Source organism: Scatophagus argus, chromosome 1 (assembly GCF_020382885.2).
Source record: "Scatophagus argus isolate fScaArg1 chromosome 1, fScaArg1.pri, whole genome shotgun sequence".
In the NCBI taxonomy this organism is placed as follows: Eukaryota; Metazoa; Chordata; class Actinopteri; family Scatophagidae; genus Scatophagus; species Scatophagus argus.
In genome coordinates this window covers 25434942-25451692 of record NC_058493.1, presented here as the reverse complement: position 1 = coordinate 25451692, position 16751 = coordinate 25434942, and the positions used below count along the sequence as shown (strand labels likewise).

General features: G+C 39.3%; 1 protein-coding gene across 1 annotated transcript in view; it reads right to left on the bottom strand.

The window, feature by feature from the left end:
- The window catches only part of kcnq1.1 (potassium voltage-gated channel, KQT-like subfamily, member 1.1), a 30679-nt gene that overhangs the window by 2803 nt on the left and 11125 nt on the right, over positions 1–16751 (bottom strand). The window contains exons 4-16 of the mRNA XM_046394672.1: positions 16400–16478; positions 15711–15807; positions 12327–12467; positions 10789–10899; positions 9838–9933; positions 9563–9679; positions 8882–9020; positions 5355–5411; positions 4002–4131; positions 1511–1586; positions 872–966; positions 619–665; positions 445–506 (exon numbers count right to left, since the gene is read on the bottom strand). Coding sequence (XP_046250628.1) covers positions 445–506; positions 619–665; positions 872–966; positions 1511–1586; positions 4002–4131; positions 5355–5411; positions 8882–9020; positions 9563–9679; positions 9838–9933; positions 10789–10899; positions 12327–12467; positions 15711–15807; positions 16400–16478 — 1247 coding nt within the window. The remainder of the gene's footprint in view (positions 1–444; positions 507–618; positions 666–871; positions 967–1510; positions 1587–4001; positions 4132–5354; positions 5412–8881; positions 9021–9562; positions 9680–9837; positions 9934–10788; positions 10900–12326; positions 12468–15710; positions 15808–16399; positions 16479–16751) is intronic.

Below are 16751 nucleotides of genomic sequence, written 5' to 3'. Positions count from 1 at the left end.
TGTGAGGCAGGAATGTAAATCACAGTTGGAGAGGACCTAGGGGAGGTAACGTTTTCTTTTTCTGTGTCTTGACACATCTTAAAAAGAAACAAAAGAAACAATCTCGTGGTTTCTCTTTTTGTGCTGAAGAACGGGCACAAGCTGTTAAAGATTTATGTTTGAATCAACAATAACAGGGCCACATGTCTCTGCCCAGATATTTCTTATCACAGGAGAAAAAGCCTGTTAAAACTTTGTTGCATTATCCAAAACTATTCCCAGCTTGAGCGACAACTGAAACTGCATTGGTATTGTTAATAACCTCTGGATGGAAACATTAAAAAGATGAATATAAGACAGACACTCCAAGAAATCTTTGACTTTCAAAAAACAAAAACTATCTTAAACAGTAACCGGAGAGGGAATATTATTGCAGCTTTCCACTGGAAGTTGAACAAATCGCACCTTGTCCTCCATCCTGTTGAGTCTGGATCCAATGGAGTTGTTGCCTTTGTCTTTGGCTCGGTCTTCAGAGGGAGACAATAAGTCAAACAAATAATAAGACTGGAGGATTAGGACTTTGGTTTGTTCCATAGTTACTGTACCATATTTTGAGAGAGCAGTGGAGTGATTAATTACCTGAACCAGTCTGGAACAAAGTTATCTTCCCTAAAGACTGGTCCAGTCTGAGAGAAACAATGGGATGCTCAAGTCAGAAAAATGTCCAAACTGTCTCTGTATTTCCTCTGTCATCCCCCCACTCTCTTGCTTTCATATATATATATATATATATATATTTATCATGCTTGCAAAAAATCATCATTTACACTTTGTTCATGCATTACTCAGGTGATTTAATTAATATAAGACTGTTCTTAGTAAAACTGTTTACCTTCTCTGCAGCTCCTTGATTCTCACCATGAGGTTGAGGTGACCCTGAGAGTATTGCTCAATCACGTCTCGCACATCATATGGCTTACGAGCTTGCTACAAAAAAAAGAAATAAAAAAAAATCTTCTCTGTCTTACATTTTTCAGCTTTGTTTTGTCTTGTCTCGGAAAATAATTTTGTTTGCTCATTTGAAAACTCTGTTGTAACACTAATTCAAACACCTGCTGTTTCTGTTATTCCTAATTCTACCATCCACCTGTAGGTGTCAGTCTTCATTGCCCTGGGGTAAAATTTATTATATCATTTATATTATATAATTACATACATATAAAATTAGATATATTTATTGTCACTCCCTGATCTTTGCAGCTGAGCTTGGTGTTTGCTTGTAGGGAGTTGAAAGTCAGAGCAGATGACAAATAACAACCACACATATTACGCATTTAATAATAAATCAATTTTAGGTTTCTAATGTTAAAATTGAAAAACTGCTCAAGAGTGAAACCAAAGTGTCGTCAGTCAACTCAAAGTACAGGTGGGTTTTAAAGGCAGTTTTCATTTATGAAGATGTTTAAAAATCAATAATTTTACAATGTATCAGTAGAGGAGGTTATTAGCTATAAAACTGTGTCATACTTACCTGAAAATTTCTCTTGGCCACAAAATAACGCATTCTCTGGATCACTCGGATGGCTTTTCGGTGTGACTCTGTCAATCTGCGTAAAAGAGGTTCATATGAATGTGTTCCTGTTACTCTGAAATTTCTCCTGAGGAATTCTAATGAAACTGATAGTGTGGAGGACATTACTGTTGAAATTGCTTTCTTAAAAATTAAAAAATAAATAAATAAATAAAAGAGAGAGCATCAGAAAGAGTGTAACTGAGTGTGAAAACTGAGTGTGCATAGATTTGCTTCAGACTGGTATCGCTGTGTGTGAAAAGATGGTTGACCATGGCCTTTATATCCAAATTTCTATTAATTAATGGGAAAATATTCTGTGCAGCACAGTTCCATAATTGCTGTTCAGTCTGTATCGAAAGCCTCTCGTTTCCTTTGAATGTCATCAAGGTGAGCTACGGTAAGAACAAAGGATGGATGATTTTTAGGGTACGTGTTTCTCTGAAAATCATTTATGAAGAGCTCAGAGGGACTGCAGTCCATTTAGCCTCCGTTATTATGTTGTAGGAATTATTGAGAAGCTATTACTCAACCAGGGTTCATTACCCTGGAAAAACACTGAATGGGTCTGTGAGGGGGAGAGTACTAAGCTTTTGTGGAGTCCAATGCGGTGAAAGATGAGAGGAAGGTTGGCGTGTGTCTCGTAATGGACTTTTCACAGGCAATGCAATGGACTGATTTTCAAATAAAGCTTTCATAACATTTTGACAAATTAGTGCCATATCATGAAATGTAAATACTGTGCGCTGTGACCAATTACAGAAATCCATTTGCCAACACAAATGGAGTTGATATACCAAGAAAACAGACAGTGAGGCTGAGGACTGGACTCAGTTTGTTTCAACTCTAATCACAGATTCTGAACTCAACTGAAAGTGAAGGCTGAAAAGTGACAACGAGTCTTATCTTTACCTGTGTATCAAATCTTAAATTAACTTGAAGGTTTTAGATTCTTCTCATCTTCTCAGTGTATACCAAAATGCTTCATGGTCTTTTTTTATTATTTGGTGCATGTACTAACATCCAATCATGAGATTAGTATTACTGTATAAAGAACAAGAACTGGGGAAATTTTTGCCAAACAATCTGGACTGAAACTTATAATGTTAGTGCAAAGCCATGTTTAAGTCTGTAAGCAATAGAATGAGTGGTATATTGCATCTGCTTTATATGTTTCAGTACTGTTTATGGTATAAATACATTTCAGAGAGGGTAACGTAAAGGCTTTTTCTTTAACTGTGACTCAACTTGGTGGTATCTCTTTTTGTAGAGCAAATAATCCATTTTTATTATCGTAGCCATTTAAAGCTGTTCTATCTTAGCTCAGTTCAGTATTTCCAGCCATACGTTGACAGTTCAGAGAGTTGCTGTATTTATGACTAGGGTAGCTCTGCAACATCACCTTTTTCCCAGAAGCAAAGCTCTGACTTTTTCCATGAGTTACTGACAAGCAGTTGCTGGCCTGATGAAAACAGTGCATGGATCTAAGAGCTTTTGAATCTTTTGTTTGCATCATGAGACAGAAACAAGCAACACAATGTGACAAAACTCAAAAGCTGTTTCAAGGAGGAGCCCCCCCACCCAACGCTAACACCACAGCTCTTTTAGTGTCACTTTAAAAGCCCTGTCTGCTGTGTTACTAGAGCTGTAATTTTTGCTTGTTTGTGACAAATGTGAGGTAGTTTTGTTAACACTCTCAATCCCTCAATCATCTTCAATTTACCAAAACATACTGCATTGCGATGTCAATACTGAGGTAGCTGCAGCTGAAATATGACTTCTGTGAACTGTTACACATCAAAGAATGCTTCATCTTAGATTTACTGTAAAACAATGACTCAAATGGGCTTTCTCCCCCTGCTGTAAATATACAGACAAATTGCAATTCAATCTGTAATCAAGCTTAAAAAACATCACAAACCGGATAAAAGAAGCACATTTATCAGGTTTTATTAACCAGGTTTTCTCTTGTCTGTCGCTTGTTTTCTCTTATCTCATATTGACTCAATTCGTAATATGATTTGTTGTGTCATTGCTCTGTGACTGGTTACTGGTTACGTATTTTTGAGTCAGCAGTTCACAGGGTGATCTCTGTCAACAGTGCTGCTGCATGCAATTCCCACTCTGCACCATTGCTCCGCCACTCCCAGAGGTCAAAACTGTCGCTCCACTTGTTTCACGTACTGTGTACTTACATTATACTGCAGTTACTTAACACTGATTTCCTTATTTCAGTCTCAGACTCTCACTGTGCAAGTGCCTCTAGCAAGCACAAGTGCTTTTCCCTGATATGGGATCATTACACGACAGAGACGGGAGCACTCTGGGATTCGGCATCTGACAAAGGTTATTTACAAATAGGAAAAGAAAATACATGCAAATGCACTCTGACGTGCTTATTAAAATGCAGTCACACATAAACGCAGCATCAGTGCAATGGTGGTGTACTCACTGTGACACTGAGGTGGCAGGAGACAGGCTACTGTGTCGCTCTGACTCCAGCTCCAGGTCGTCTGCAAAGCTGCAGTTCCTCTGAAGGGGGCCTGGGGAGGGGATGTCCAAAAGGCCGGCATTTCTTTTCACTGCATGTTCACACACAGACGCACGTGCTTTGTTAGCAGCATCTATATGTAGAAGTATACATACTGATAGGTATATCAGTATGTATATATATATATCTCAGCATCTCTGTCAGGTCTCAGGTCAGGTTCAGGTTTGATGATTTACGTTGTAATTTATTTAATTGCTCTCTTTTGATCCTTACTGCACCAACGGTTTCTCCTGCAATGCTTAATAAGAAAAGGAAAAGAAATGAACCGATGTGTTGCATTAGCTTGCTAAGATACAAGTCAGTGTCTCAGTGACTTGATGAAATAAAGAAAAATCAGGCCCTTGTGTGACTAATGACCCTGGATGTAGATGATTTTTTTTGTGTATTATGACAGAGTTGTCATTTTCACATGGGAAAAAAATCTTGAGTTTACAGTCACATTCATCTGGCTAAGACTGGGACAAGGTGAGCTTTATTTGGACAAAGAGGTAAGACCGATGCTTCACATTATATGATATAATCACTGTCTCGTTCTGTGGAGAGCGATGCATAACATGGCAGTCCCAGAATTATTCAGTAGCCATGAAACAGTGCGTGCAAAGTACATCTCTTTCTCTTTGAACCAACATATGAGGTTGGTTTGCTGTTAGATCTTTGACAGTCAGTTTCATATCAAAAAACACTAGATAAATAAATTTATGAGTAAAAATATGTAGTAAAAATCATTTAGGCAGAGAACAGGGAAGTCTCCATTTTTTATCATAGTTTTTAATCTGAACTTTATAATATGGTATTCATCTCCAGTGATGGGTCTACAGCAAAGATGGTAAAGTTGCTGTGGCAGACTGTGTGGAAACTCACTACAGTAATCTGAATCTGCAGATGCAGTGTTTTGAAACAGCAGCACTTACAGAAGTGTGAAATGCTTGATTTTTGACATGTCAACATGTGAACACTGACAGATGCGACATGACAAGCTGACAGATATTTCTTAATAACCAAACTGCTTTAACTACTTGGTGGATTTGTGTGATACTCCACCACTTTATGATCTGATCTGTAATCCCTTGTTTAAAAAACAAAACAAAAGAAAAACAGGTTTAAACTCAAGTGAAAAATGGCTCTTTGACTTCACAGATAATTTAACACGCCAACCCTTTAGTCCTCCTAGTCCCAGCACTTCAGGTAAGCTATCAATACTTCAACGATTCACCTCTGGAGAGACAAAGCAACATCATCAGCACATGGTGTTACCTGGAGACGGTGAGCTGAAGTGAAGGGAAGACAAAGACGTCCAAGACTGCTGGAGCTCTGAAGCACACATGAAGACATATCAACATCATCAGTGTTTAGAAAAAGGGAAAAAAGGGAAACATTGATGTTTGGTCGAAATCTATGATGCTCAGAAAGCAACTCACTCGCACAATGAAGCAAACAACTGATCACAGCACAACAGGATCATGCAATGAATAAAAAAAATGCTGTTAGGGGACAAAAAGAAGAAATAAGAAGATAAAAAAGGAGGCTGTGCAGGCTAAAATGGATAGTGAGTGTACTGAGGACATGTGCACCAGGTGGACACTAACAGCAGCTCACCGCATCCTCCCAAAGGGTGGGATCCTGCTTACCCAGGTACAGGACCAAACATCAAGAGAGGGGAAAACACACAAGCCAGGAAATAAACAGTTAAACAGGAGCACATTGAATGACAAAGATCTTCAAGTTTCTGTCATTTATCCTGCTTTTAATGCCCACAATTCAACAGCAACACAAACTACAGCCTCCAAAAATAACACAACTGAGCCCACACCTCTCCAGCAGTTTCAACAAAATGATAATGTTGGTGAATGTAATGTGAAATCCTGTAACAGACTGCATGATTTTCAGCCAGGTGTACCTGAGTACATGTGATTTACTATCAAAGACTGCAACCATATTATGTAGTTGAAGTGTATGGATTAACTTTTACAATACAAGACAGATGAAGAGCAGTAGATAAAAAATAAATAAAATACTATAAAACATCAGCACATGAAATTATTAAATTAAGAAATGCTGCAGGGAAAAAACATGATAAAAACATGCTAACTTTTATCTATGAATTCCTAAATGCCTCCCTATAAAAGCAAGTTTTCGGGGAGGATTTAAAACGTGAATGTGAGGGACTGAGGGCTCTGACTGCAGAGGCCTCATCACCTTCAGTCACAAGCCAGCATCTTGGAACAACTTACAGAGCCGCATGCACCCATGTTAGGTTACACGCAGGCACTAAATCCTCTATGTAACTTTGGGTGAAGGCAGTTAAAGCTTTAATTGTGAAGAGTAAAATTTAAAAAAATCAATTCAAAGTAAAACAGGTAGCCAGTGTAAGTTGGCTACAACAGGAATAATGTGATCTTATTTCTTGGTGCCTTGGTGGTACTCTGGAACTGAAAAAATAAAAGCATGGGTAACTTCGTGCAAATCTGAGCTTCCATTGGTGCGTGTATCCAGTCAACACACTCGCACATCAGATGGCAGTGTGGCATTTAAGTTATGTGATTCATAGTTAATAGCAGCATGTTCTAGATGTTAGATGTGTAGCCGGTGAAGTCAAATCAGACACTGATTTTCATTAGTTATGTAAAAGCACACAGATCTTTACAATTGAGGAAATTAATATCTGCTATTGGACTAAAGTGCTTAGATTTTGGTGGCAGCGCTGCAGTTACATATCATGTTGGGCCAACATGAACGCACGATCCAAGTAGACATGCTAAAAGTGTCCATATTTATCTCCTGCAGAGGACAGTTAACAGACTGTCCATTATCCCTTGGTTCATCCTCCATGCACCGCTGATAAATAATAATGACAATGATTCATTTTAATCATAGAAATGCTTTCAAAGGGTAGGTTGTACAAACATAATACTCGACTGACGCAATCAAGTACAAAATGAACAAACAAGAAAAAATAAAATGTCTTTATTTGATATTTCTAAAAATCGTTGCTCTTGCATACTGAGTGAATGATGGATGTGAGTGACTCAGAGCAGGCAGGAATAGAGGGAAGTGCATTCATAAAGTGAAATAAAAGTGTGCTGATGTTACATAAGGGATAGAAGGTGTACAAGGAACAAATATAATCCATTATCCATCCAGTAGATGTTGCTGTTTGCACTAAATAACAAGTCAGTATAATTCACAGCAGGATTCACCCTCTGGGGACAGTGGATATCTCGACAGAATTTCGACTTTCAGGATTGACTGACATTTGAATCTTTCCCACCACGCTGCAAAGAGGATAAAAACTAGATGTTGTCTAGATTATTAAGGCCCAAATAAGTTTGCTTTGGTCGCTATCACCACCAAACTCTACAGCTTCCCATGGCTACTGTGGAAGCAGGCATGGTGTGGCTGGCAGCTGCATTCAGAGAGCGGTGGGGATCAGAGGAGCAGCGCCAGGTGAGTTAATGAGCGCAGCTGTTTCCTGTTGTCTAATCACTGTCTTCTTTTACATGCAGTAGTAAGCCGGACACACACACACATCCAAACACACAATTCAAGACGGTCAGGATTGCTTGGAGTGACTGACTTTGAACAGCTGTTTTGTGGACTGTTTTCCAAAGCAGAAATGTCAGAGCTGCTGGGAACTGAAGAAGCACAGACAGTTTGTGTATTTTTAGCTATATGTGCATTGTGCAGCTGGAGAAAGGAATCACTTTGTGCACTGCAGTCTGCTTCTGGGTATCTGTGCAGAGAGAACTCTGTTGCAACAGGCTCACCAAGTCATGGTTGTTCCAATATACCAGTATAGGAAACCAACACAGACTCTTTTTTTTTCTTTTGTATTGATATTGGACCAGTATTCATTACCAGCCAATACTGTCACTGTCCTCAGTGTGTCCCCACCGTTCCCAGTCACCTGACCCCATCACCCACCAGCACACCTATTCCCCAACCCCTCATTATCTCCCGTCTATATATAACCACAGAGCTTCCCCAGTCATTTGCCAGATTGATCTAATGTACCATCCTGTCTAAGCTTTCCAGCCTTTATATATTTTTCTTGCCCGTCTGTTCCACCTCCCTGATCTTTGGCTGCTTTGTTCAATGACTAATTACCTGTTGCTGAACTCTGCCTTGAACTTCTAACCAAGTGAACGATTGATTGCTTTCAAATGCTCAGCCCCGTGTCCTGCTTTAGAATCCACGTCTCAGTGTGCAGAACCGTTAAGCCACCGAAGGCGAAGTCATTTGTAAAATGAAAGTCAGTCAGGAGTTTTTCTTTTTGTTTCCTTCCACCAATACCAAATCAGTAATTCAGCTTTTCTAAAAACTGCAACAAATTTAAAATTGAGAGAGGTATGAGATCACACCTTACAGGCTCCCTGAAATTACACTGAAAGGATAGGAAGGTATTTGATTTGATTTGCTTCTTCGTATCACTCACAGCCCTCCACTATTGATCCAGCAGCGCTGTATGTTGTGTGATGTTTTGCAGGTTCAGCAGTGCACTATTTGGACTTTGTTCTTTCCCCTTCCTGTAGCTTCAGCTGAAGTTCAAATCTAATATTTTCTTTTTACTGTGTTATTGAATGTATGATTTGTAGCCAGTGAAGCATTGGTCATTTCATTTCTATGTTTATGTGCATCCTGATATTGTTCTGATTTGAATGAAACTACGTAAACGACTTCAGAAACTCATACACGGATTTGTGTGTGTGTTCTGAAATATGCAGTAAAGAATGACTTTCAGACTGATGAAACACAGGTGATCAGAGGTGATCACCGTACGGTACCTGGGCCCACGGTGCTGTAAACATCTGAGCTCAGCTCCCTCCCACCATCAAACACAGAGTCGTACGTGATGCTGGGAACTGTGGGAGAGGTTGGACCGTTGTCTTTGTCACTGCTCTTCAGCTTCCTCCTTATCTTCACCTGCCCATGAAATGCAAACATCTGTGATCAACAAAGTGTTCCTGTGGAGGAACGTAAGTTTTTGCTTGATGCCCATGCGTTCCAACATGGTGGTGGAACAAAGCACAAAAACATAAACATACTCGTATATGGGGCTTTGTAAACATGGTCAAAATAATAAAAAAGTTTACAAAAAAATAACATAATAACATAATACAGTTGACTTAATACAACACAAGCAGTTGACTGATGTAGTTTTAGGCATCAAATAGTCAATATTAATATTACATTTCTGCTGCCTGTTTTCTTGGTTATATACTTTTTGTTTTTACCTTCTTTTTCAGACAGATTTCCCAGTTATCGGAGTAACAGCAATGGTCTGTTTTTATGACTTTAATTCAAAGTCTCAGTCAGTTTGGTTTTTAATATCAACAGTCTTGAATGTAGGGTTTATGGTGTTGCAGGGCTGTTACTTCACGCTTCACTGGATGTGCCTTTGTGTACAAAATAAACTGGAAATTGAGAGAAGCAGCTACAGTGAAACGTATAAAATGATCACTTACCGATTTTTTGGGCTTGGGAGTGGACAGAGACGAGGCCGGGATGTTGGATCTCTTCCTCAAAAACATTTTGAATGTGGCAGAGTCAAAGTTCTCCACTGCAAAACATCTCCATGATGTCTGTTGGGCCGTGGAAAGAGCAATATATTGGTTGGACAGGACTCATTTCATGCCAGCATGATTACATGAAAGGATGGCCTCAATAATAAAGACCAGTTCAGTCCTCCAGCTGTAATATGGTTCTGTTTCAGTTATTTTTCCGGTCAAATATAAAATACCTGGATGAGACAGGCAGCTGCGGGGATCTGTCTATTGAAGTGTTTCTGTCGTTGCTTCTGCTGCACCTTCAGGGCGAAGCCTGAGCCTAAGATTCCCTGTGAAAAACAGTACACTTACCGCTCATTAAATCAGTTTTAACGATGCACTTGCGGGCAGCAGCAAGATCCGAAAGACGAGAAGAAACAGAAAGTTAAGGACAAACAAAACAAAATTAAGGAATAGTGCATTTAAAGCCACTATTCAGTTTGTTCATTAACAAATATCAATACATTGAATCTTAATCAGTATTTTCTCAGTGGTTACAGTTTAAACGTGAGGGATTCTGGCTTTTCTCAATTTCATATGACTTCAAATTGAAATCTGTTTGAGTTCTAACAATTTAAGAAAACTTACGCATTATGGAATCAAAGATTAATCCAGTAACTGGTAGTTGGGACAAACTTAACTTGCCTAAACCCAAATCCAAAACAATCATTCTTATAGTTAATCACGACTGTATGTCTCAACTTTGAGGTCCTAGAAATGTCTTGTGCAGTCCGGACCTGAGATGTCACTGAGCATCAACAGAAAAAAGTTTAAAAACAAGTTTAAACTACCAAACATTCAGCAACAAAAAGAATAAAATCTAATGTAATTCTGCAAGCTGCATTCTTTATCCAATAATCACATGGCAGGAGAGTTGTAGTGAAATGTACAGTCCTTGTATGACTAACATGTGCAGTTGCTGGTAAAACATCTCAGAGCCAGTTTTATTATAAGATAAATAAATCCTTGAATAGACACTTCATTTTATCACCACCGTTCTGTCAGGGATTGTTTCTTGATTGCCAACATTTGTATGCGATTGTAGTCACTCGAGACGACCTGATGACGATGAGAATTTTAACACAACACACGTGATTGCGAGCACAGACACCTCAGCATGACAGATGGTTCAGCGATTTGCTTACGGCAGGCAGAGCAAAGAAGGAAATGGCAAAGACTGAGAAACAGGATGCAATGGTCTTTCCAATCCAGGTTTGTGGCACTTTGTCTCCGTATCCAATAGTGGTCACAGTCACCTATGAAAGAACAGAAGAAGAAGAAGAAGAAGAAGAAGGGAATTAATCAGAGATAATTGTACAACTAGAGGCTCTGTGAGGCACACTGGTGTTTTGAGGGGAATGCTAACTTCCGTAGGCTAACACACTCACAATGATAATGCTAACATGCCAATGTTTTTTATTTAACATTTAACAAATTGAAAATTTGCCAGATTGAGGTTATGAAATCGCCAAAGTTGTGAAAATTCATCCTGAGTGAATCATGTCTATGTGACAAATTTCATCATAAATCATCCGATATCATCCAAATATCGTTGCTGAAACATTTAACTCCAAACCAAAAAAGTGGACGTCATGGTGCCACCACAGGCAAAATCACAGGGTCACCAAAGTCACTACGCTTCATCCTCGGGGGACCAAAGTGATGGAGTAACTGGCTAACCACCATTTTCAAAATGACATGTTGTTAGCGTGACTAATAAGAAAGCCTGAGACATTATTAACACAGCTTCAGTTGTCCACATGCTGTGACCTTTCACTGCTCACAATGCCAGACATGTAAAGGACAAATGATCTGTGATGTGGACCTGACATGATAGCTGTGGTTGGTTGTGATCAATCTTCTCTGAATCTTCACCGCAGTGCATGAGACCTTTTCTCTGACTCGCATCTTCCTGCATTCAGAATATTGTGAGTATGTGAAAACGGACCCAAACCTGATAAAACTCATGGCAAATACTCTAAGTAAACCTTACAGAAAATGTGTGTGTGTGTATTTTTTAATATCAGAGTCCCTGAAGTTTCAGAAGCAGAGTGGGTGGTGACTTATTGTCTGAAAATAAAATTTCATCTTGCATTCTGTGCACCACTTATTTTTTTATTATTATTTTTTTGTATTGGTTGTATTAACGGCCCACTGGATGTGCCCAAGGGTTTTAACACAACTCCTACTGCAACAACAATAGTCCAGATAAAACACAGTCTATATCTGACCTTTCACTTGCCAAATAATGTTTAGCAGTCAGTGTTTTCTGCAAAATCTCGGCAAGACGAGGAGACAATATTTGGAAAATGAATAAAGTGAACTTTCTCTGAAACGCGCATTTAGTTTACAGTAATATAGTTGAGCATAGTTCTGTGTAGTCTAATGAAAATGTGACATCACAGTTAGGGTTGAGATCTAATCTGTTATATTTTGTTTAATCAGGAAGTCACATTGAGATTGAGATGTCATCTAAATTTAGTTACAGGATTTTAACAAATAGGCGACATAAGAAACATGTATTTGATAATTAATTTAAATTAAAGACTTGGCAATTAAAGAAATAGTTTCACATTTTAGGAAATATTTAAATGTTAATATTATAGTTTTAGTGTTAATATTGGGTCCCTGGTGTGACAGCAGTGAACAACACGTGTCCAGTAAACACACAGAAAGGTCTTACCACTCCCCACCACAGGGCATCAGCGTAGTTTTCAAACTCTGTGGAGCCGCCGCTGTCGACTGCATCTTTCTCTGCCAGGTAGACAAAGTACGAGGAGAAGATCAGGCTCAGAAAGCCAATGTACAAGGTAGTGATCAGCTCCTGAAATAAATACGCACACACGCATGACATATTTTAAACTCCACAAACAACACCACAAGATTATTTGAAATGATAAGAGTGAATCTATAGATGCTGCCTTAAGCAATTCCTGTGGATCGCCATGATGTAAGTTTGCCAGTTAATGTCTGGAGCCTTGTGTGACTTGTGTTTGCCAATAATATGACTTATGGATGTGAATATTCATGTAAATGTGTTGTGTTGTGAATGTGAGAACAGATTAAAATCTTTTTCTGAAGATTCTGCTGTCTCTGCTGGACTGTCGTTCATGAAATAAAGGTACATTCACGCTCACTTCAAGCTCAGGCAAGTAGTACATTTACTCAAGCAGAGTATTTAAGTCACAAAATCGAGGTACTTACTTTACATTTTGTGGCTAACCTTCACTCTCTGCTTTGAAAGCGGTTTGGATTGAAATGCTCAGTCTCAGTCATTACATTTTAGCAAACAAAGCAGATGAAAAACAGCTGGTGAAATCACCACTAAACAGTATTCAGTATTTCTATATGTATTCTTAGCAAATGTTCCAAACATCTATACCGTTATCTTGATACAGCTGCAAAGGACAGCCGAGTTTAAACTAAAAGTATGTTCAGTGATAACCACTAATCACTGGAGTGTTTCTGATTGGCGAAATCATTACACATTAGTTTGAGACCCAGACAGCCACTGTCTCCTGGTGTATTTTAAAAGAACTATGAAGCGTCTTGTTGAAGATTCAACCAGAAACTCTCTGTGATTTGCTCAGGAGGTCTAATTGGGCTTGGCTCTTACACTGTCTGACTGTAATTGGACTACTGCTTTGTGAATGTTCTCTTTGCACTCAGCTGCTACGTGATTTAAACTATGTTTAACCACTCAGAGTGTCGGAGCACTCGCTGCACTAAATCGGGCTGAATTCCTGATGAGTGAAATTCTTATTCTCGTCTCGGCCCAAAACTGTCACTTCTAGATTTTTCAGGGCTCCACAGAGAAGCAGCTGCAGATTATTGCAAAACCGAACCTGGAAGTGGCTGCATTTGTTTGCCTCCCTTATAACAGCACACACCCATGCCTGCAATATCCCACACAAATAGCACTTATGGGTCATTAGTGCTCAGAATGTTCCTTTGTCTTTCTTCATATAACTGCACCTTTTTCCTGAATGTTTGAGACATTTCTGGTCATCAAAGTTTTGGCAGTGAATATGATAGTCTGTAACACCCTCAGCTAATATCACTACTTGTGACTTATAAGTGCATAATCCTTGGAAATAGCAGCTTTTAATGTATTCAGGGACATCTTCCTTGAGTCAGTCTCAGAGATTCAGTTGATGTGTTGCGGCTGTTGTGACCTGAAAAACACATTCAGGAGATATTCTGCCAGCATGGAACAACTGTGCAAATTGTGTTTACAAGCCACAAGCACGAAAAAGCTACACGGTTTGTATTTAAATGCTGTTGTAGCCTGAAGACTGGATACTGATTGGAATGAATGAAACTCCGTTGACTCCAGCTGTTATTACTGAAGAGACTGCAGTTTCATGTGTTTATTTAAGAGAGAAAAAAATATTCATGTCTTGTATTGACTTAAACACATTTAAAAATTCCCCAAGGAACAATTTTTGGAGGTACTGCACAATAGCATCCAGCTGGTTGATGGCAATTTGACCTCTAATGTACTGCCTGTTGTATGGCAGCACGCTTTGTTTTCCTCTTGCAGGTCAATTAGGGGTGTGTGGGGAGTATCATTACTAAAATAAGTAGTGAAAAAAGATACAAAGATAAAAAAAGAACATGAAAACACTGAGCTCTCACAAAATGCTTGCTTTATCTAGCACATATCAGCTTCCAGTCAGACCATAACCACCTATCTTAATCTCCTTCTGGTCTCTAACATACTTACCATCTCCCTTCTGCTTTCATTTGTGCATTAGGGTGAAGGATGTGCCATATTAAGGCCTATCCTATACCAGCTAGTGTGGAGTAGAACTAGCCACTTAGACACTGAGTCTACACCAGTGCTGACAGATTCAGCCATGGTCCAGTGGATTATATATTAATTTTAAATTCTATTCTTTTTTGTCTTTGTAAAGGATCATATTGGTGTTGTAAGTAGCCTAAAATGCATCTTTTCACCCTTGGCAAGTTCTTCAGGATAAGAAAGAAAAATATATTTCTGTTTTGTGAATGTTTTCTGACTTTTCTCTCATTTTGCTTGTTTTTCCTGAAAAACTGGATAATGGCACCTGTCTAACTACTTCAGATGAAGCAATCTGAAAGAAAATATCAAGAAGGAAGGAACCCCTCACAGCTCATGCACAAAAACAAGGAGAACCTGTGAAGGGGGTCATAAACACACACCGCTTTGCATTCACTGGCCTAAACCTTTACTGCACCTTCCCCACACTGCCTGTTTTTATGGTGGGTTTAATGTTACAGAATGTGCAGTTAGAATACTGCAACGGGAAAGTAACCATGAGTTTTCCCTATCAACGTTTGTCTTTCACCCATATGTACCTTTTAATAAAGAATACACCATCTATTTTTTTTTTTACAAATGATGATGACTTGTGAGATGTTACCGTACTACAGGGACACACAACATAATAGCATAACTTCTTGAGCATGATAGAACAGCATCCATGTTGACGGACATTTACAGGATAGAGAAAAAAAGCCATTGCATCCCATATGTGCTCTTTGACATCCTCAGTTCTCTACAGGATTATTTCATGCAGAGTGACACTCTGTAGCTAGCTGGTAGGAACTGGCTTAGGAAAGGGCCTGAGTATCTTTCTGCATCGATCACAGTCAATGGCTGTTGATGGCAAGCCTCAGTCAGGAGCAATATGTTCATCAGCCGAGGCCAATGCAAGGAAGCACAGCAGGTGGCACTGAAAGAGCAACATCCCTAACGCTCTGCTCACCTTCATCACTCTCTGTTTTAACACAGACATCGAAGAAACTACTGTGGCTACTGGAAGTAATCACGGCCACCTTGTGTCTCAGCTGAATGATACTCTGGAGGGACTACAGTCCTTAACATACTGCACTCCAGCTCTATTTATCTGGCTCCATAACATTCCTTTTGCTAGAATATGTCTTCCCATGTGGAGAATCTGCATCACGTAGAAGAGAATAATAATACATGAAGAGGCTCTAAATCCCCTAATGAAAGCCTCCAGCTTACTTATAATGATCAGACTTGCTTGAAATGCGCTTTTCAAAAGCAGTGATTGTGTACCTGCCGATGGATGAAGACAACAGAGCCAAGGAGACGCCAGGTTCCTCCCTGCCGGTCCACATGCAGCATTCGCAGGATCTGCAGGAAACGAATCCCTCTGAAAAATAACAAAGGCACTTAATTGCTGGCATTGTACTGAGACCAAATGCTTGTAGGTATTCATGCACACACCCAAACACACTGTCGGGCCAAAAGTATGTGGATAACCAAACACTACACCTATTATGTGATTGTTTTACATCAAATTTCCAAACCATAGGCAATAATCTGCTGCTGTCCCTGACAGCAGCCCTGACTCATCTGGGAAGGCTTTTCACAGACTTTTGGAATCTGGCTGCAGGATTTTTTTCCATTCAACCACAAGAGCATTAATGAGGTTGGCCACTGATGTTGGACCTGAGTTCACTCACAGTTGGCACATTCATCCCACTGGTGTTGGATAGGGTGGAGGTCAGGACTCTGTGCAGGTCAGGCAAACTCTTCCACAAGTTTGCCTGGCACAAATTGTGGCCAGAAAGTTAGAACACTTTCTAAAAATAACATTATATGCTCTAGCATTAAGATTTCTCTTATTTGGAACTGGGATGCCAAAAACCAAGAAATGAAAAACAACCCTTGACTAGAGATATACAAAGTGTCCACATACTTTTGCTCCTATGGTTTCCACTTGCACACAAACCATTTCTTACCTTATAGCAGAGGTGGCAAAGACCTGGCCTTTGGAGCCCACTGACAGCACAATTACTGAGGCAACAACTACAATCAGATCTGCATTGATAAAGAATGAGGAGATTTAAGCATAAATATGGCAGAGGCATGCACATGTTCAGTATCCAGAGGTGCAACACAACACAGTGTTGTCCTCCACCTGAGATTTGGACAAGCGAAAGAGAAAAGTGCATATAGCTGGAAAGTGATCTATTAAGATATTATAATTGGTTTTCATTCCAAAATTATTCTATAAATCAATTGAGGTGAGAGAGGTTACAAATAATACTAATGCTAATATTCATTGCTCCATAGTTTAAAAAAATAGACCTG